This window comes from Dendrobates tinctorius, unplaced genomic scaffold, assembly GCF_039654945.1.
Source record: "Dendrobates tinctorius isolate UK_male_01 unplaced genomic scaffold, ASM3965494v1 ptg000044l, whole genome shotgun sequence".
In the NCBI taxonomy this organism is placed as follows: domain Eukaryota; kingdom Metazoa; phylum Chordata; class Amphibia; order Anura; family Dendrobatidae; genus Dendrobates; species Dendrobates tinctorius.
This window is the reverse complement of record NW_027361712.1, coordinates 9022979-9045136: the sequence shown is the minus strand read 5'-3', so window position 1 is coordinate 9045136 and position 22158 is coordinate 9022979. Positions and strand designations below refer to the sequence as shown.

At 41.8% G+C, this 22158-nt stretch overlaps 1 protein-coding gene across 5 annotated transcripts in view; it reads left to right on the top strand.

Moving 5' to 3' along the window:
- Positions 1-22158, top strand: part of SEMA4D (semaphorin 4D) — a 143823-nt gene that overhangs the window by 59187 nt on the left and 62478 nt on the right. For all 5 annotated transcript variants that reach the window (XM_073575333.1, XM_073575329.1, XM_073575331.1 and 2 more), the window contains exons 5-7: positions 19631-19693; positions 20496-20594; positions 20800-20893. In XM_073575333.1, the coding sequence (XP_073431434.1) occupies positions 19631-19693; positions 20496-20594; positions 20800-20893 (256 nt within the window). The remainder of the gene's footprint in view (positions 1-19630; positions 19694-20495; positions 20595-20799; positions 20894-22158) is intronic.

Genomic DNA, 22158 nt, shown 5'->3' with positions numbered 1-22158 from the left:
CACTCCCCTGCTTACATGTAATGAAACAGAGAAAAGAGCAACCCCATAGAAAGGAACACCTCAATTGCACACAAGTAACTACATATATATATATATGATAAAAATATATCACTTTATTATTCACCAAGAACAAAGAGGAGAGATATATATATATATCAACACACATATACACACAATATAAAATCAATTAAAATTGCATCCAAGATGGCATACAAGGAGAGTCAAAAATAGAAGGCCGTTGTGAAGAGACACATGCAGGCCAGCTGGAAAGAATAATAGTGGAGGCCTAACGGACAGTGATATGTCCAGGAGTGAAGGAATAGAGTAGCCAGCAGCGCCACAGGGATAACGAGAACCAAAGTGTCCCACGCGTATCGCCACACAAAGGTGGCTTCCTCAGGGAAAAATAGCATGTTATGTTGGCGTTCTGACCTTCTATATATAGCCTAACTGACTAATAATGTAAGGCTCACCTGCAAGAGGGAAGGAGGAGGAGCAGAGCACTCGGCGTTCTGAGCGCGCGCTGTTGCTGCACATGGTGAACGCTGGCCGCGGCCATCTTGTAAAGACGCTGTGTAGCAAATGATATTACTATATGAGGTATTTTTGATGCGTTTTTGTGCACGATTATATTCTTGCACGTTATTTGTTTAACAGCACTCAAAATGAAATATGAGGCTTTATTGTTCTCATATATTGCTAAACATATCTTGATACAAAAGCAATTCTCTGTTTATTCAGAGCATGGTGTTTTGAACAATTGGGCATTCATTTTAATATCAATATGCCAATATCTTATCCATTTAGTTTAGCATTGTTGAATTGGTATTGTATCAGTCTTGGTGTTCATAGTGAGTCTATATGCATATCTCATTTTTGTACATCTATGCCCCATTTGGGAAAATGGATGTTTGCATTTAGGCACATCATTGTGCTTTTTTGGGCAACATGGCTGCGTCGTCCTATACACATGTATTTTCTTATGCTACAAGCATCTGAAATGACAAAAACTTTGTTGTTGCGCCTGTCCGCGAATGTATTAAAAGGCTATTGCTCCCATATTTATGTTCATGGTATTGACGCTTGCGCAGTCAGCACGAGAACAGAAACTGGCCATGGCACTTTGTTTATAACTTTTTCTATGGCACCGGCGCATGCGCAGTGAATATTGTGAATACAATCATTGCTGCGCTTTTTTGTACAAATGGGATGGCCGTGATGTTCTTTTTGCGGTCCTGGCGCATGCGCTATGTATAGATGAATAATATCTCATTGCTGCGTCTTTATATTATATATATATATATATATTAGATCGCACCGTTTTGCCTGTAGTCGTCTCCATGGTTTTGACACATGCGCAGTATAGCATTTGAACATAAAAAAAATTTTAAATTTTTTTTTATCTGCTGCACATCTTATTATGATTTTTAATGATAGAAGGGATTGACTACTCAGCTTTGCATATGCCACCTTAACTTGTTTGCTATGGACTAATACATGTACAGTATAACACTATGGTTTCCTTGATGCGCTTTTTTTGCATGACTATACCCTGGCACGTTTTGTGTTAATACGAAATACATGGGATTCTATTGCTTTGCTCTCTTATATTGTTGAATATATCTCAATCTGAGAATAATTCTCTGTTTATTTAGAGCATGGCGTTAGAATTAATTGGGCTTTTACTTCAATACTAATATGTCAATATATTATCCAGTTTTTCTTTTCAGCTGCCAAATTTGTATTGTATGAGTCCTGGTGTGCATAGCGTGTGTATATATGTATGTATGTGTATATATATATATATATATATATATATATATATATATATATATATATATACATATATTTCCCCTTTTCCCTTCTGTATCCCCCCTCTTCCCCTTTAAAATTTCAATAAAAATCATTTGATAGAGAATAGAGCAACGTGAGATATATATATATATATATATATATATATATATATATATATATATATATATATATATATATATATCTCACGTTGCTCTATTCTCTATCAAATGATTTTTATTGAAATTTTAAAGGGGAAGAGGGGGGATACAGAAGGGAAAAGGGGAAATAAAATTTAGAGAGCTCCACTCTACTTTTCAACTTTGGTCATGAAAATACTGTAACAAATGCTTATACAATTTGGATTATAAACTTATTAGATAATAGGTATCATGAAAGGCAGACTTATCGAAATTTAGAATTCCACACTTCCCACTTCGAGTAATATCTAATGTACCCGAGTGGAAAGCTATTTTCTCTTCCATCCAACTATGTGTACGTAAGAGGTCTATAATATCATCAAGTTTAGGCACATCAGGTTTTCTCGACCATGTAGCGATGCAATTTTTAACTGTCACAAGGATATGTACAATCACAAATTTAATAGATGGGCTGACATTCTCTAAGTCCAAGGACAAGAGCACCATTCTTGGGGTAATTTCAATAGGAGTCTGAGATAATGAGGCCACATGAATTTGAATTTGCTTCCATAGACCTCGCAATTTTGGGCAACACCAGAATATATGATACAGATTTCCAGGCTGTAGGCATCCCCTCCAGCATAAGGGCGATATGTCTGTGCTAATATGCGCCAGACGTGTTAGCGTGTGATACCAACGAAGCATAACCTTTAAATAGGTCTCATGCAAGCTCATCGACACAGTGGATCTATAGGAGAGTTGGATCAGTGGGCACATGCGATCAAACTGTATAGACGTGTTGAGGTCTGCCTCCCACCTGGTCATGTAATCATTTTTTGGGAACTCAGTATCCCCATTAAAGTAAAGGTAAATATTTTTAAGAGACAATTTGGTTTTTAGGGTGGGGTTACCCACTAGTGTAGCAATGAGGTTCAAATTGGAGACTTTATTATGTAGTAGTTTCTGAATATTATCTTTCAAAATCAAGTATGGCATAAACTCTACAAAGGGAAGATGGAATTTGTCCTTAAGCTGAGAGAAAGAGAGCAATTGATTTCCATCCCACAAGTCGTCAACCCTTGTAACTTTCAAATCATACCATACTTTTGATATTGAAGATTTAAAGAGAGTTGCAACAAATTTGAGGGGAAGAGATTTTAAAATAGCTAGTTTATCATCATGTTTTTTTTAGTTTAGTATATTTCCTCCAGGCATCGAAAATGGCATCAAAGATCGGATGTCCATGTGATCTTGATGTACATTCTATTATAAATTTGAGTAAAAGATTTCTTAAGGGTATATAGTCATTATAAGCCAATTTGAAGTCTAACCATGAAGGACATTCCCCCTCCCTAAACCAATGGTTACTATGCCTAATAATCGCTTGATGGTAGGCCCATAGATTTGGCAAAGCTACTCCTCCATTATTTTTACTTCTGTACATAACATTGCGTGCTATCCGCGATTTTTTATTTTGCCAGATAAACGAATTTATTAGATTTTCACAAACAAAAAGCACAGAATGACAAATGTGCAAAAATACCTTGCAATAAGTCATATAACAGTAATCAGCAAGTGCTGATAAAAGGTAATAACAAACAGGGTATTTAGTCGATACTTTTTTTGCAAAAAAAGTATACCAAGCTGCTTGAACAGTGTCTAAATGAGCAGGATTAAGATAGGCGCTTTCTGGTATGGGCACGAAAAAAACTGCTTATGCATGATTTGAGAGACCCCACCCCTCTCTTGTGTGACATGCACATAAGGAGCTGTCTTGCACCACGTGCCCATACCAGAAAGCACCTATCTTAATCCTGCTCATTTAGACACTGTTCATATGTTCAGGTTTTAAATATATTAGATAGGGACTGCTTCAATACAGGTTACCTTGACGTTGGTGAAGCAGCTTGGTATACATTTTTTTGCAAAAAAAGTATCGACTAAATACCCTGTGTTTGTTATTACCTTTTATCAGCACTTGCTGATTACTGTTACATGTCTTATTGCAAGGTATTTTTGCACATTTGTCATTCTGTGCTTTTTGTTTGTGTTTCAGTCAGGGTGGTGTGAACATGGTCCAACAGACTTGTTCACATTGTGCATGTCACATGTGTGTTTTTAATCGAATTTATTAGATTTTGTAGCTTATTTACCAGTTTCAGATGAACCTTCAGCGGGATTGTTTGAAAAACATTTAAAATCTTAGGTAAAATTAAAGACTTGACCACCAGCACCTTTCCGAACAATGTGAGTTCCAGAAGGCCAAAGTGGTCAAAATCTTTAGTAATGGTTTTGGTAAGAACATCCATATTGGATGACACTATAGTTTGGACATCGTGTGTAATATTGATGCCAAAATATGTTAGGCTGCTTTTCTCTGACTGAAACTCAGTTCGATCCAAAATGTCCTCAATATTTTCACGTGTTAACCCTAAAGGCATAAATTTAGATTTAGAGGTATTAATTTTAAAAAAGGAAATGTTCGAAAACTGTTCTAGTATTATATTAAAAGCCTCCACAGATGTCACCGGGTTTGTAAGCGTTAGAAATAAATCGTCGGCGAAAAGGTTAATTTTATGTGAGCAGGCTTTAGTTTGAATTCCCGATATTGAAACAGATATCCGTATGACTGCTGCAAGAGGTTCTATGGCAATTGCGAAAAGTAGAGGAGATAAGGGACAACCTTGCCTGGTACCTTTGGTGATAACAAAAGGCTTAGAAAGATGGTTGTTTAGGTATACTCTAGCTGTGAGTACTTCATATAATGAAAAAATATTGGATATAAACTTATTATCAAACCCAAACCGGGACAGAATGCGTTGAAGATATAACCAGTTTATTCTATCGAACGCTTTTTCAGCGTCAAGGGATAGAAACAAAGCGGGACTTTTAGTGGAATTTATGTTTAAAATGTTAATTAGTCTTCTAGTGCCATCAGACGCTTGTCTACCAATTATAAATCCCACTTGATCTTCTTGAATCAATTTTGGTAATATGTTTTTAAGTCTATCTGCTAGGATCTTGGCATAGATCTTAACGTCACTATTAAGCAAGGAAATAGGTTTGAAATCTTCTACTTTGTCGGGTTCGCCCTTTCCCTTTTAGGTATTGCTATTACTGTAGCTTTTAACATATTTTTTCCATTCTACATGACGGCACCACGAGAGAGGGGATCCGCCCAGCGAGGACAGGAAACCTTCAAGATAAAAGGGGCGGCTCCTCTCTCCGCATCAGTTGGTTTCCTGTCCTCGATGGGAAACCCTCAAGATGGAAACCTCTTGATGATTGGAAGAAAGAAGAGGATGCCTGGGCCTGGGTCGGGTGATCAAATAGCAGGCACCGGTCTGCTACACCTGATACCAGGTGCCGGTAGTCGCCTCGGGGGTCATATATTCCTATGTCCCCCCTGAGCGAGTGCATGGCCACAGCCCATGGGGCAGATGCCCGGGTGAAGCTGGATACCTTGGAGACCACAGGCGGTGTACCCTCCAAGATGTAAATGTACCCCGTAAGACGTCCACGGAGGCCACTTTCCGTGTTCCCTCCCTGTCGACGTACGGTGGCCATGCAGCCCATGTGACACATCGGTGCCTGGGCGAAGATATTGCTCCTCGGGGGTGCCACATTGGTGTACCCGCCCTGTTGAGACCAGACGCCAGTCCCCGCAGAATTCGGCTCTGGAAGGTTTACCTGGTGTATACGTTGGTGGTATAGTGGATCGTCCATCCTTTCTCCTCAGGTAAGAGGGAGAGCGCAGGTGACCGGTATGGGGCCCAGGCGCTCACCGGAGAACCCGGGTTCGCGCCGCTGAGCACACCAGGGCGGCAAGGACGCGCGCATTGGTAGCGCGCATGGCGGGGCCTTGCTGGGAGGAAGCCGACGCTAAACCGGAAGTGGTAAGCGGCGACCCGGAAGTAGAGGTGGCGCGCACAGCAGAGACACAGGAGGGTGTGCGCAGTCACTAGGGGGCGCGCGGACACAGGTAGTGGGGCGCGCGCACAGAGGGCGCAAGCGGCAGCAGGTACGGGGACCAGGCGGTCCAAGAGGAATAACCTTCCCTCTTAGGCTGAAGGTGACTGCTCTCATTAGGTGGCACCTGCTAAGCAGCTTGAAGCTGGGGGCTGCTATTTAAACCGGAAGTGGCGGGCGTCACTACACCATTACATGGTCGGGTGTGACTGCTCTCAGCACAGGATAGCAGCAGACATATACGGCAGGATGGAGAGCCCCTCGCCAGAGCATATACAACCACGCCAGGAAGCAAAGGAAAGGCGGTCACGCTCACACGAAAAGAGCCAGACACGCCGCAGCAGCAGTGGAAGCCGCTCGGGCAGCGCACGGGCGGATCGTCAACGCAAGAATGAGGGGTCCCTAGTCTCCTTAGGAGACAGTGAGAAGACCAGTCAGCCTCCAGATCCGGTACCCGTTTTGTGAAAGCGTCCGAGTGGTGAGTGAACTACGAGAAAGTCCAGTACTCTAATGTCTGTTCTCTTTCTCTTGTCTCCTCTCTTCCCTCTCCTCCCTCTCTTACATACATTGGCGGGGTGGAGTATAGGAAGTCACTAAGAAAAGTAGGGGAAAATCTAAGAATAAAGAATGTGCTTTATGCAAAAGTCCCGTAGAAACAGCCTGGAATAAAAAGTTATGCCAGGAGTGTATTAACAAAACAATAGCGGAGGAGACTCCCTCATTCTCGGATAGTCTGAGGTCCCTAATTCAAACAGAGGTTTGTAAGTCAGTAAGTGCATTACAATCTGCGGATGCAGATAGGAAAACTAGGGATAGATCCAGCCCCTCAGGGGTCTCTCAAGAAGACTCTACAGGGCCAGAGGAGGACTCAAATAAAACGCACTATTCAGATAGTAGCTCAGATGGGGAAGATACGTTCCCAGTAGAATCTACGGATGAACTTATTAAAGCAATCAGATCTACCACGGGGCTGGTAGAGGAGCGAGCAAAAAAGACAGCCCAAGAACTCATGTTCAGTGGACTACAAAAGAAAAAGCGTAAGACCTTCCCTATTAATGAGCAACTAGAAGGGCTCATAAAACGCGAATGGGAAAAACCAGAGAAAAAGTCCCAGATATCTAATTCTCTGAAGAGGAGGTATCCCTTTGAGGAAGAGGCATCCTCATCCTGGGATAGGGCTCCCAAAATCGATGTAGCGATATCAAAAGTCGCCAGGAAAACCTCCCTACCCTTTGAGGATCTGGGGTTTCTGAAAGAACCGCTGGACCGGAAGACGGACAATTGCCTTAAGACAGCCTGGGAAACCTCGGCTGGGGCACTGAGACCGGCTATCTCAGCTACGTGTGTGGCTAGGTCTCTAAAGATATGGGTAGACAACTTGGAGGATCAACTAGAACATGGAGTTCCCAGAGAGTCAATTCTGGAAGCATTACCGGCTATTAGAGCGGCGGCAGACTTTCTCGCAGAGGCTTCTGCAGACTCGGCCAGACTAGCAGCAAAGTCAGCAGCCTTAACCAATGTAGGACGGCGTGCAGGACGGCGTGCAGTATGGCTAAAATGCTGGCCGGGGGACACTCAGGCAAAGATGAAACTGTGCTCTCTGCCATGTGAGGGAAATTTCTTGTTCGGACCAGCATTGGATGACGTTTTGGAAAAAGCGGGTGATACAAAGAAAAATTTTCCAAAACAACCATTTCAAGCGTTTCGGCACTCCTTTCAGAGGGGCCGAAAATTCAGAAAGCAACAATTCAGAGATCGAGACAAAAACAATTCTGACAGGCGATACAGAGGAGGGAGAGGCTTCTATTTCGGCAAGCCCTCCAGGGAAGCCAAAAAACCCTCCCAGTGACGGTCCTTCTCAGGTGGGGGAAGGCTCTCTCACTTCCACCCAGCCTGGGAGAGAATCTCATCCAGCACCTGGATCCGACAGATAGTAGGGTCAGGTCTGGAATTAAAGTTCCACCATTGGCCACCACAAAAATTCATTCACACTCCAGTGCAATCTTCTCAAGAAAGACAAGCAAGTCTGGAAGAGGAGGTATTGTCACTCATACAGAAACTCGTACTGGAAGAAGTTCCGGAAAAAGAAAAAAAGGAAGGCTTTTACTCCCCCCTATTTCTAATAAAGAAACCAGACAATTCCTGGAGGACAATTATAAATCTGAAAGGCCTCAACAGATATTTGATAGTCCCATCATTCAAGATGGAAACCATAAGATCTGCAGTGAAACTCCTCTTTCCTCGGTGTTACATGGCGGTCCTGGATCTCAAGGATGCTTACTATCGTGTCCCGATCCGGCAGCAAGACCGCAAATATCTCAGTGTGGCAGTCCAGATAAAATCTCAGTGGCATCACTTTCAATACAGGGCTCTGCCCTTTGGGGTAGCAATAGCCCCCCGGGTCTTCACGAAATTAATTGCGGAGGTCTCGGCACATCTCAGGGAAAAAGATGCTCTGGTAATACCATATCTGGACGACTTCCTGATAGTGGGGAGAGATTTCTCTCACTGTCAGGAACAAGTCAAGATAGTGATGGAGACACTTCAGACTCTGGGTTGGCAACTGAACCTCAAAAAATCCAAATTGGAACCAACAATGATCCAGAATTTTTTGGGCCTAACAATAGACTCGGTGGTGCAGGAATGTCGCCTCCCAGAGGAAAAAGAAGAAAAAAATCAAAAACCTAATCAGGACAACATTAAGAAAGCCAGTAATGACTCTGAGGAAGGCCATGTCAGTGTTGGGATCCCTAACTTCCTGCATACCAGCAATAAAATGGGCTCAGTTTCACACAAGGGAACTTCAGTGGTGTGTGTTACAAAACGATCTGAGGCTTCAGGGGAAGTTAGAGCAAAAGCTCACCATCCCGGACCCTGTACTCCAGTCACTCAGGTGGTGGTTACAGATAGAGTCCTCTCCAAGGGGAGTACCCTGGACATATACAGCCTCCAGAGTAATCACGACAGATGCCAGCCCTTGGGGCTGGGGAGCCCATCTAGACACCCTATGGCTTCAAGATCCTTGGGCTCAGGACAAAAAAGATCTATCCTCAAACGAGTGGGAGCTGCTAGCCATCGAAAGGGCGCTGGAAGGTTTACTGACACACCTGACAGGACATCACGTGAAAGTCCTATCAGACAATCGTACAGCAGTAGCATATGTGAACCATCAGGGGGGCACCCGTTCTCGGTCATTAATGAAAATAGCGGGAAGAATCCTGACTCTAGCGGAACGTCAGTTTCTCTCATTATCGGCCCTGCATATCCGAGGTGTGGACAACCTGAAGGCAGACTTTCTGAGCAGGAACCGGTTGAAGCAAGGCGAATGGTGCCTAAAAGAGTTCCCCCACAACGGATTGTGCTTATGTGGGGGAAACCCATAATAGATCTCTTCGCCTCAAAAACCAACAGAAAGGTTCAAAAGTTCTGCTCTCTAAGTCCAGCAGACATGCCACTGACGGTAGACGCCTTCAGGATAAAATGGACATCAGGTCTCCTGTACGCCTTCCCTCCGATACGCCTCATTTCATTAGTCCTGAAGAAGATCAGGGAGGACCGAGCCAGAGTAATTATGATAGCTCCCTTTTGGCCAAAAAGGCCGTGGTTCTACTGGCTAAGAGTGATGTCAGTGACGGACCCATGGGTACTCCCAGAGGACCACGACCTCCTAACACAGGGTCCCTTCAATCACCCTCCGAACTCCAGGTTGCATTTGACAGCCTGGAATTTGAAAGGTCACTGTTGGAGAAAAAAGGGTTTTCACAAAGGTTAATTTCCACCCTAATCAGTAGCAGAAAGCCAGTGACTACAAAAATATACGGGAGAATATGGAGAAAATTTTTGTCCACCTCAGGCCCAATACGGGAGGGAGAAGTACCGGTGAGGGCAGTGCTAGAGTTTCTGCAAAGGGGTTTAGACTTGGGCTTAGCTGTCAGCACCCTCAAAGTACACGTTTCAGCCCTGGCAGCATTATTCAACTATGACCTAGCAAATGATAGATGGGTGGCCAGGTTTATCCGGGCCTGTACTAGAGCTAACTCTGTCCCATCTCCTAAACCTCCTCCCTGGGATCTAAACTTAGTCCTATCATCTCTAACAGAAAGTCCATTTGAACCACTAGACGTGACATCAGATAAAGTGTTAACTTTAAAAACAGCCTTATTAGTGGCACTTACATCGGCACGTAGGGTGGGGGACTTACACGCACTGTCAGCAGACCCGCCATACTCTCAGGTTATGGACGATAGAGTTGTCTTAAGATTAGACCCAGCATACCTCCCTAAGGTAGTGTCGAAATTCCACAGAGCTCAGGAAGTAGTCTTGCCATCCTTTTGTCCTAACCCCAGTAACAAGAAGGAGGAGAGGCTACATTGCTTAGATGTTAGGAGATGTATCCTACAATATTTAAAGATGACAAAACCCTGGAGGAAACAGAGGGCCCTGTTTGTTTCATATCAGGGGGCAAGGAAGGGCCTTAAAGCCTCTAAGCAAACTATAGCTAGATGGGTGAGAGAGGCCATCATACTAGCATATAGTAGTGCAGGCAGGGCTGTTCCAGAGGACCTAAAAGCCCATTCCACGAGGGCCATGGCAACGTCCTGGGCGGAGAGAGCGGACGCCTCCATCGACCAAATCTGTAAGGCGGCCGCTTGGTCCTCTCCGTCTACCTTTTTCAAGCATTACAGATTAGACCTATCTGCTACGGGAGAAGAGTGTTACAAGCAGTGATCCCCCCCTAAAGAGAATACAAATCTCTGTAACTCTCTCGTGGTGCCGTCATGTAGAATGGAAAAACACGGGTATAACATACCTGGTAATGTGTTTTTTCATGAGACATGACGGCACCCTTATATTCCCGCCCTATTGATCACGTCATTAGTTGGCTGCATTATTAGTATTATACACTCCCTTGGTGTCGGAAATTTAGCAGTATTAAAGTTGTATTATTTATGTGTACACTAACCTGCGGAGTTCCTCTCGTGCTCTGTAAAACAACTGATGCGGAGAGAGGAGCCGCCCCTTTTATCTTGAAGGTTTCCTGTCCTCGCTGGGCGGATCCCCTCTCTCGTGGTGCCGTCATGTCTCATGAAAAAACACATTACCAGGTATGTAATACCCGTGTTTTTGGGAAAGTGACCATTAGTCGAGACATGGTCAAAGAGAGTTTGTAAGGGTGGGGTCAATAAATTAGAAAACAATTGATAGTATTCATTAATAAAGCCATCCGGGCCTGGAGATTTCAATGGTTTAAAGGTGAGAAATAGTGTTAGTAATCTTTTCCTTACTGATAGGCCGATTTAAGAGAGTCTAGTTCCAAGTGATCAACTTGTGGAAGATTAAGACCCGAGAGGAAAGAATCGATAGACAACTGGCTTGGGACGGGATTTGAGGGGTCAAGGTTTAAATTGTGTAGTTTTTTTTTTTTTTTAAGTAGGCAGAAAAGACATTCACTATGTCCTGTGGATGTGTTTTTATGGTCCCCGATAAGGATTGGATTTGAGAGATTCTTTTACGAATGCGTTCTTGTTTGTGTTTGTTCATCATGTATTTAGTTGGACGGTTTTTGGATGAGTGGGAGGCGAGTTTGGAAGCTCTGAGAGCCAAATCATACCCATTCAAGATTTGAGTACTAAGCTCTTGTCTCAGTTTCAGAATTTCAATGTGAATAGCATGGGATGGAGAACCTAATTGAGATTGTTGGTCCTCTTTCAACTTAATACTTAATTGCAGATTAATAATTTTTTCCCTGTTCTCCTTTTTATGCCTGGAGGAAAGTTGCATAAGGCAACATCTAATAACCGCCTTGTGTGCCTGCCACAGGGTGAATGGATTTATATAATTAATGGAGTTTTCTTTGAAGTAATTTTGTATTGAGTCTTCCAAGGATTTCCTATATTTGGGGATTTTAAGTATGGTAAGGTTTGTTTTCCATAAAAAGGCAGTATTAACTGAGGCTCCTATTATAAATTTAGCAATCAGAGTGTGGTCAGAAAAGGATTTATTGAGAATTTCTACCTTTTTAAGTTTGGGTAGGGAGAATATATTAGTTAGAAATAGGTCTATCCTAGATGAGGAACCATGGACATCTGAGTAGCAGGTATACTCACGGGAGGATGAGTTTAGACATCTAAAGGTGTCGAATAACTCATTCCTGAGCAACCATTTGCCTAAGGATGAGGCCGACATGCGTGTGGGTAAGAAGGAATCGATACGTTTATCAGGAACCATGTTGAAATCGCCCAGTATCAACAATTCTCCCTATTTGATTTTAAGTTTTTTGATGACCTTGATGTCGAAGAGGGGAAACTGTTCAGTGTTAGGTGCATAAATATTGGCTATGGTAAATGTTGTGCCGTTAAATTTGCATATCAGAATGTGGTATCTTCCCCTTGGGTCAGCAACTTCACTGATGTGTTGAAATGGTATTTTGTTACTAATGAAGGGCATGACTCCAGCTTTTCTCTTATCCCCAAGAGCTTCATAAGAGTGGGTGAAGTTTGTGTTGAAATAGTGGGTGATTATTTCTGATAAATTTTACCTCCTGAAGGCATACAATGTCAGCCTGGTATAATTTTATTTCCTTCCACGTGACATGCAGTTTATATGGGCTATTTAGACCTCTTGCATTATAAGACAAAATGTTAATTTCCATCTGTATCTGCCTTAAACTAACGCCCCCGTTACACACTGCGATATCGCTAGCAATATCGCTGTAAAGTCACCGATTTTGTGACTTTACAGCGATATTGCTAGCGATATCGCTGCATGTGATACCTCCGACCGGCTCCCCCACTGGTTATCGCTGATCGCGCGAGAAGCTGCTGGACCATTCCTCGTCGTCCACTTCCTGCGGCGCTTCCTGCTGTGACGACGAGCGACGCGTGGAGCCGGGCGGGAGGACGCAGGATCGCAGCGTCTGACAGGTAAGTAGCGATCCCCGTCCCCAGCGATCTCGCTGGTGAGATCTGCCTGAGTGGCAGCTCACTAGCGACCACCCAGCGATTCACCAGCGATCCTGACCGCGTCATATCGCTGGTCGGGATCGCTGGTGAGTCGCTAGGTGTAACAGTACCCTTAAACAGAGACCAAAGTCTAGAAGTACTTATAGACTGATAACCTAAGAAGAACAAAACAAACAAGAAAATACAAATCAAGTTAGAACTATGGAGTTCTCCTGGGAGAAACCAGCCTAGGTTTCTCTCCTTAATTTGGGGTAGAAAAGAAAAATGTGGCAAAGGTCCTACGCGACCAGCCATTTCTCTATTAACCCCTTAACCCCCAAGGGTGGTTTGCACGTTCATGACCGGGCCAATTTTTACAATTCTGACCACTGTCCTATGAGGTAATAACTCTGAAACGCTTCCATGGATCCTGGTGATTCTGACATTGTTGTCTTGTGACATATTGTACTTCATGTTAGTGGTAAAATTTGATTCAAATAACTTGCGGTTATTTGTGAAAAAAACAGAAATTTGGTGAAAATGTTGAAAATTTCGCAATTTTCCAACTTTGAATTTTTATGCCCTTAAATCACAGAGATACGGCACACAAAAAACTTAATAAGTAACATTTCCCACATGTTTACTTTAAATCAGCACAATTTTGGAGCCAAAATTTTTTTTTGTTAGGAAGTTATAAGGGTTAAAAGTTGACCAGCGATTTCTCATTTTTGCAACACCATTTTATTTTTACGGACCACATCACATTTGAAGCCACTTTGAGGCATCTATATGATAGAAAATACCCAGAAGCGATACCATTCTAAAAACTGCACCCCTTAAGGTGCTCAAAACAACATTCAAGAAGTTTATTAACCCTTCAGGTGCGTCACAGGAATTTTTTGAATATTTAACAAAAAAAATGAACATTTAACTTTTTTTCACAAAAAAAATACTTCAGGTCCAATTTTTTTTATTTTACCAAGGGTAACAGGAGAAATTGGACCCTAAAAGTTGTTGTCCAATTTGTCCTGAGTATGCGGATACCCCATATGTGGGAGAAAACTACTGTATGGGCACACGTCGGGGCTCTTTAGGGAAGTAGTGACGTTTTGGAATGCAGACTTTGATGGAATGCTCTGCGGGTGTCATGTTGCATTTGAAGAGCCCCTAATGTACCTAAACAGTGGAAACCCCCCACAAATGACCCCGTTTTGGAAACTAGATCCCCTAAGGAACTTATCTAGATGTGTGGTGAGCACTTTGAACCCCCAAGGGCTTCACAGAAGTTTATAACGCCCAGGCGTGAAAATAAAAATCATTTTTTTTCCACAAAAATGATATTTTTGCCCCCAATTTATTTTCCTAAGGGTAACAGGAGAAATTGGACCCCAGAAGTTGTTTTGCAATTTGTCCTGAGTAGGCTGATACCCTATATGTGGGGGTAAACCACTCTTTGGGCGCATGGCAAAGCTTGGAAGGGAAGGAGCACCATTTGACTTTTTCAACGCAGAATTGGCTGGAATTGAGATCAGGCGCCATGTTGCATTTGTAGAGCACCTGATGTGCCCAAACAGTGGAAACCTCCCAATTATAACTCCACCCCTAACCCCAACACACCCCTAACCCTAATCTCAGCCCTAGCCCTAATGGGAAAATGGAAATGAATACATTTTCTTTTAATTTTATTATTTTTCCCTAACTAAGGGGGTGATAACGGGGGGGGGGGGGGGGGTGTTTGATTTACTATTTATAGCGGGTTTCTATGTTTTGCAGCTGTCACACGCTAAAATACGCTTTTTATTGTAAAAATAGTTTTTGCATCACCACATTTTGAGAGCTATAATTTTTCCATATTTTGACCCTCGGAGTCATGTGAGGTCATATTTTTTGCGGGACGAGTTGACGTTTTTATTGGTACCATTTTCGGGCACGTGACATCTTTTTGATCGCTTTTTATTCCGATTTTTGGGACACAGAATGAACAAAAACCAGCGTTTCATGAATTTCTTTTGGGGGGTGCGCTTACACCATTCCGCGTGCGGTAAAATTGATAAAGCGATTTTATTCTTCGGGTCAGTACGGTTACAGCGATACCTTATTTAGGTCTTTTTTTATGTTTTGGCACTTTTATGCAATGAAAACAATTTTATATAAAAAATTATTTTTTCATCGCTTTATTTTGCGAGCTATAACTTTTATATTTTTTTGCTGATGATGCTGTATGGCAGCTCGTTTTTTGCGGGACAAGATGACGTTTTCAGCGGTACCATGCATATTTATATGCGTCTTTTTGATCGCGCATTATTGCACCTTTTGTTCGGCGGTATGATAAATTTTTTGCTTCGTTTTTTATTTTTTAAGGGGTTAACTAATGGGACAGTTTTATAGGGCGGGTCGTTACGGACGCGGCGATACCAAATATGTGTACTTTTATTGTGTTTTTTTTTTTATTTCCAAAAAATGAATTTATTAGGAAATATTTTTTTTTTTTTTAATTTAGCTATATATATATTTTTTTTTTCTTCATTACATTGTCCCAGGGGGGACATAGCTGTCATGCGATCTGTCACAGGCACTGCACAAGGCTTCCTCCTTGCCTGCGCTTTGCAGGCACTGAGGAAGCCAGCTACCTGCAGGCCCCCGAAGGTCCCCGTCGCCATCTTGGATTCGGGGACCTGCAGGAATGGAGCCCCCCGCAGCAGCGCTGCACATTGCGCTGCTGTAGGGGGTTCAGGGAAGCACGGAGGGAGCCCCCTCCCTGCCGATGCTTCCCTTTAACCCCCGGTACACCGCAATCGTGTTTGATCGCGGTGTGCAAGGGGTTAACGTGTCGGGGGCCGTCCATGACTGCCCCTGACACATTGTGCCGGGTGTCAGCTGTGATAATCAGCTGACACCCGGCCGCGATCAGCGGCGCTCACTAAGTGGGCGCCGCTGATCGCTGTGACGTACTATCCCGTCCCTGGGAATTAAGTCCCAGGGCACATGGACGGATAGTACGTCACATGGCAGTAAGGGGTTAAAATATTAATGTTAATTTAGAAAATGGAGGTTAAGTATTGGAAACCTCATGTGTGGGTTAATTTGAAAGTCATCCATTGTCTTTATACTCTTTTTGAATATATGTAAGGAAATCTTGTCCCTCTTTTGGGTTTTGTAGTATTACATTCTTCCCCTTAAACCACACAATTAATTTGGTAGGGAAACCCCACCTGTAAGATATTTCCAAATCTCTTAATTTGGCGGTGACTTCCTTGAATGACCGCCTTGCCTCCATGGTGTTTCTGGAAAAGTCCGAAAACACTTTAATATTTTCATAGGGGGCTGGAAAAGCACTCCTGTCCCGTATGAATTTTAAGATCCCTTCCTTGGTTTCGTAGAATAGTAGGCGCAGAATAACGTCCCTGGGCTTATCTGGAGGGATGCCCTTAGGGCGTGGGAGTCTGTGAATCCTATCTGTTGTTAACTGGACATCTGAAAGAGAAGGAATTGCTTTTTTAAAGAGGGATTTGGCATAACCCGTGAGATCATCTTGCATTTTAGTCTCCGGGATCCCTCTAAGCTTTAGGTTGTTTCGACGACTCCTAACTTCAATGTCTGTCATCTTTTGTTTCATGTACAAAACCTCCTCCCTTCAGAGCCAAATTCTGTTGCATGAGAGTTTGTGTTAGTCTCCACTTTCGTAATTCTATCCTCGTTTATTTCAAATCTGTTAGAAAATTTGTCACTCACTACTTGAATGAGGTTCCTCTGCATCTCGAAACCTAAAGTAATTGAGTCTGAGTGCCTTGCAAAAGTTGGCTAGTACCCCTTCCGACACCTGTTTGTCAGAAGAGAGAAATGTCTCATAGTTGACTAAGTCAAGTGAAGATGTATTTATGGCTGGGCCTACTGTGCAACCCTTTTTGGGGAGAGGTTGGTGTGAACCACCATTACTAGAGTTCATCTGAGTTGCTATCTGAGTCTGACACAGATGCCCCTTTTCCACGATGTCCCCCTTCTAAAGTCTTCCTTTTATTTGTCTGTGACATATCCATCTCATTTAGTCTATCATCAGTTTAATTAGACCAAGTAGATTGTTGTGATAATTCGTGGAAGTCAGTGAATTGATTTTTCTGAGACTGCTTCCCCTGCGCCGGTTGCCCATGGCATGCTTTGGAAGCAATTGAGGAGGATCTATTTCTCTTCTCTGGTGTATCTATCAGGTACCTCGATTTAGTTGGACTGGCCTCATCTTTGGGTTCTTTCACAGTTCTCTGTTTAGTAACATTCCAATCTCTCTGGGACCTATTAGCGAGCCCTTTATTTTTGAAATTTCCCGATGCCATGTTATAACTTTGGTATCAGATTGTTAGGCTGTGTGCACACGATGCAGATTTGCTGCGGTTCCGCAGCGGATTTTACCGTGCAGAAACGTTGCATATCTGCATTGTGATGTACAGTAGCCTTAAAATCAATGGAAAAAAAAAAACGCTGTGCAGACACTGCGGATTTTTCCGTGCGGTTTTCCCGCGGTACAAAATCCGCAGCATGTTACTACTTTTGTGCGGTTTTCCATCTCCCCTGTCACCAAATCCGCAGGGGGAAAACCGCGATGGAATACGGCACAAAAAAACGCATGAAAAATGGAGGAAAAATGCAGGTCATTTGACCTGCGGATTTCTTACATTCTGCGCGGAAAAATCCGCAGGGCCAAAACGTACGTCTGCACTCAGCCTAAAGGAATCCCCAGTCAGTGAAATTTGCTATCTTTTTCTATTTTGTGCAGAGTGAAGACCCAATTAGTCACCTTCAATTTTTTAATCACAGCCTCTACGCTAGCGTTTATAGCGGGGTTTAATTATACCCCCTATTTCGCTCAGAACAGGCTGTGCTTAATTTCTTCAATGGCTATCACTATTTACTTTGTACTTCTCAATATGTTTAGTAGAGTGGTTTCACAGTTAATAATGTAATTATAGCAATATACAATACTTTAAATTAATGAGTTACGAGTACCTGGTAAATATTGAAAAGAGGGTTTTTTTTTAAAAAAAAAAAAATTCTTCTGCACTATGAAGTGAATCTAGTATATAATATGTATATATCAAATGTACAAAATCTTATAAGGTATGTCCCACTTATATGTAATTGGAGTTTCAAGGAGTATTGGCAAAGTACTTTGCAATTGCAAAAGTTCACCCCCCCTATAATAGTGCACTCTAAGATATATAAGCAAAGATTTTTCACTGTGCAGAGGAAGAATAGGAAGACACTATATCCAAAGTGTGTGTTAGTAGCACCCCAGTAGTATCAGGGATCAGTACACCACGCGCTGTTATATAGCGGGTAATTCACCTCTAAGAAGTAATAAAATGCAGGTCAAGATTCAACAATAAAGGGTATCCTCCTCGCTTTAGAAGATCAAAGTCTGACGTGCTGTTAAGGAATAGCGAAAAATCTCCTAATAAGAAGTAATATGTCTATGAATCTCCAGTTGCAAAAATTCACACCCCCATAAAGTAGAGTATTCAAAGATATGTCGGCAAAGGTTTTTAAGCTGTGCAGAGGAGTAATAAAAGGGTGTTATATCCAGAGGGTATGTAAGGCCACAGTATTATCAGGGGACGATACACCATGCGCTGTAATACAGCTAGAATTTTACCCCCAGTAAGTATTAATATGTAGATCAAGTTCCAATAGTAAGGTGTTTCCTCCTTATTTTAGAGAGTCAAAGACTGACGTATTTCTGAGGAATAGCTATATTTCTCTAACTAGACAGTAATGTGCCTATGAGTCTTCAGTTGCAAAAGTCTACACCCCCGCAGGATAACGTAGAGTAGAAAGGGACACTAAGGAGTAGTTATAGTTACCTGTTGAATAGGTGTATAATATACCCTCTTTTGTTCTTGGTGAATAATAAAAATATTTATTTTTTTTTTTTTTTTACTTGTGTGCAATTGAGGTGTTCCTTCCTGTGGGGTTGCTCTTTTCTCTGTTTCATTACATGCTTTTTTGCATACCCAGTGAACCCTCTTGCCTTTATTTGTTTTTATTTATACATTTTGCTAGTGGTGCCCTCCATTCTCTCTATACATCATCCCCTGCTTACATGGGGGCAATCATCAGGGATGAGTGTTATGAAACGCGCTTTTGGACCTCCATCAGCCTGTGCAACGGCGTCTTACTTTTCAATAGTCTTGGTCTTAGCCATAATGTTTCTTGTTCACAACGTTTTTTAGCTTTCTCAAAGTTTTAGGTAAAGTTGAAATAAGGTCAGACGATAAGAAATTGAATGTTAGGAAGTCATAACTCCAAAGTTGACTGAGCAAGTGCACATGGGCAGGATCTGATGAATAGGTATTGCTCTCTGTTGGACGCCCTGGCTGACTGATTTTAGGAATAGGGTCAATGGTTCTGATGTTTCCATGAAGATCCATATACTAGATTTGTCATGTACACTTATCTCCAGAACACATTTTATCATGGAATCATAGAGTGCATGTGCTACATCTTGCCTAGAAATATAGTAAAATCCCTTTTTAATCCAGAATTTGAATATTCAAAGTCTTAATAATTTGGCAAATCTGTAGCACAAAACTGTAATAAAATGTGACAGACCAGCAGGCGAAGACCCAGCAGAGAGAGCCAGCCAGGAAACTACCGGTTTAAAACCATTACATTAGCAGACCTGACTTTTGGTTGACCTGTAATCTTTATAACTTCTAAGACTGATTTTCAATATATTGTACATCTATGCAGAATGGGTACGGTTAGGCTTATTTGTAACCCTACATAATTTCTACCTAGGCTTACTGGAAGGTAACAGAAGGGAAAAAGGACGAGTGTTTTCGAAAGGGCAAATCCAAACAGGTACTTTGTATTTTAACTATAAGGGCATCTTCTCACACGCTATTTTAAACGCTTGTTTACTCTTTACATTAAACCCATTGATACAAAATAATGTATAGGAGTAGAGCTTTCTCCGCACACAGTGGGGACCTGCTATGGTACACAGCCTGAATCTGTGTCTAATAGCAGCAGCCGAAGCTGAGATCTGATCGCTGCTGTTAACCATTTGAATGCTGTTGTCAGTCTCTACCAAATATGTTTAAATTTAGAGGCTGCTAGTGCTCCTGGGCGCTTTGGCTTTCATTGGTATCCCATGATGTGATCACTTGCTAAAGGTTCCTATCACAGCCATCTTGATTTGCACTTGAATAGCTTTTTTTTTTTATTTCATTCCACATTTTTTCCGTTTTTCAGTATTTTGTATGTTTAATGTTATTCAAAACTACAGCTCATCTAACAAAAAATAAGACCTTATACAGCTATGTTGACAAATCTAAAAAAGTTATGCTTCTTGGAAGAAGGGATGGTAAAAATGCAAATGAAAGATGAAAATTCTAATTGGCACAGGACCGCACACTTGCAAATGGCATACATGTGATTGCCATTTGCATTGAGAATATTGGGGAATGATCACAGCGTGTGCACTGTTATGATTTGGCAGTGGGAACTCACATAGGTACTTTTTATACTCATCCTGACAAAACCATGTGTATTATGTTTTTTGCTCTAGCTATTAGATGTGGAAGTAACTACATATTAATCAACACTGTTGTCGGTTTTTTCACTGTTCTGTTTTCTAATTATACCTATCTTTCTTTTCTAGACTGAGTGTCTGAACTACATTCGTGTGTTGCAGCCATATAATGAAAGAACTTTGTTCGTGTGTGGAACCAATGCTTTTCAGCCTGTCTGCGACATTCTGGTTAGTGCTATTAAGTTGTCACCTGTTTACATGGGATAGTAAGATGTTCACTTGCTATCGGGAAGCAGATACTGTATATACCAGGAATCGTGAGGCAGTAAACTAATATGCAGACTACCGCTTTTTCACACTATAGAATTCTATTACAAGAACATGGTCATTATTTTGGTCATTTTATCTTAAATTGCTTTGTATGCCATTGTAGGAATTAAATAACTTTAAGCTGTTGGGCAAAAATGAAGATGGAAGAGGAAAGTGTCCATTTGACCCTGCACAAAGTTACACTTCAGTAATGGTTGGTAAGTGGCCATGAATATGATCTCTTCTTTTTAATAATGTGCATAATCTGCATAAAAAATAAACTGCAAAATAAGTGTACTTATTAGTTTCAAATGCTTTTTTTTCCTTTAGTGACTTAAACTTTTAAAAATAGCCCAGTGATTTACACATTAGCTTTCAGCAAAATGCAGGATTTATTTTGTCCTTTTTTAGTGATACGTGTGTGTGGTTTTTTTTTTTTTTTTTTTTTTTTTTAAATTTCTGGTAGTGCTTCAGAAATGGGTCAAGCTAAAATTTCATTTTATTTCTTCCTGTTTTAATGGATCTAGTTTGTTGCTAAAGAAAGATTGAGATGCAATTTCACCATTAACTACTTCGTATTATAAACCAAAAGGTCAATACAATCCAATAGTGATACAATCCTAATGCAAACATAGTGATGGCATTGGTTACAGAACAATTTCTAAACTACTGAAGGTTCTAGAGAGCACTGTTGGGGCCATAATCCAGTCTTGGAACTAACATTATTTCACTAAAAACTGGCCATGACCAGGTGCTCCCCACAAGGAGTTGCCCAAGAGCAAAGGACCACCTTTGGAGGGCTGCATAAATACCTGGAATTGAGAGGTATAATTTTAAGCTTGTGAAATACTGGGAGAATATAGTCTTACGAGATGAGAATAAAATTGAACTCTCTAGATGCCATAATACACGCCATGTTTAAAGACCAAAAAGGCACTGCATATCGTTCCAAAACACCATACCAACTGTGAAGCTTGGAGGTGGGAACATCATGGTGTGGAGCTGTTTTTCAACATATAGCACTGGCAAACTTGATATAATTGAAAGAAGGACATCTTTGAAGAAAATGTTCTGCCATCTACCAGGATGGTGAAGATGAAACGAGGGTGGACCTTTCAGCAAGGCAATGATCCCAAACACACAGCCAAGGAAACTCTGAATTGGTTTGAGAGAGAGAAAATAAAGCTGCTAGAATGGTTTCAGAGAGAGAACATAAAGCAGCTAGAATGGTCCAGAAAATCACCTGACCTGAATCCAATGAAAAATTTATTTAAGGAACAAAAGCTCAGAGTTCATAGGAGCCCACAGAACCTTCAGGATTTCAAGAATGTTTGTGTGGAAGAATGGAACAAAATCCCACCTAAGCTATGTATGTGACTAGTTTCTCCACACAGGAGTTGTCTTGAAATGATCATCACAAACAAAGGCTTTTGTACGAAGTATTAAATTTCAGTAAGCATGTTCAATATTTTTTCCCTGTGTC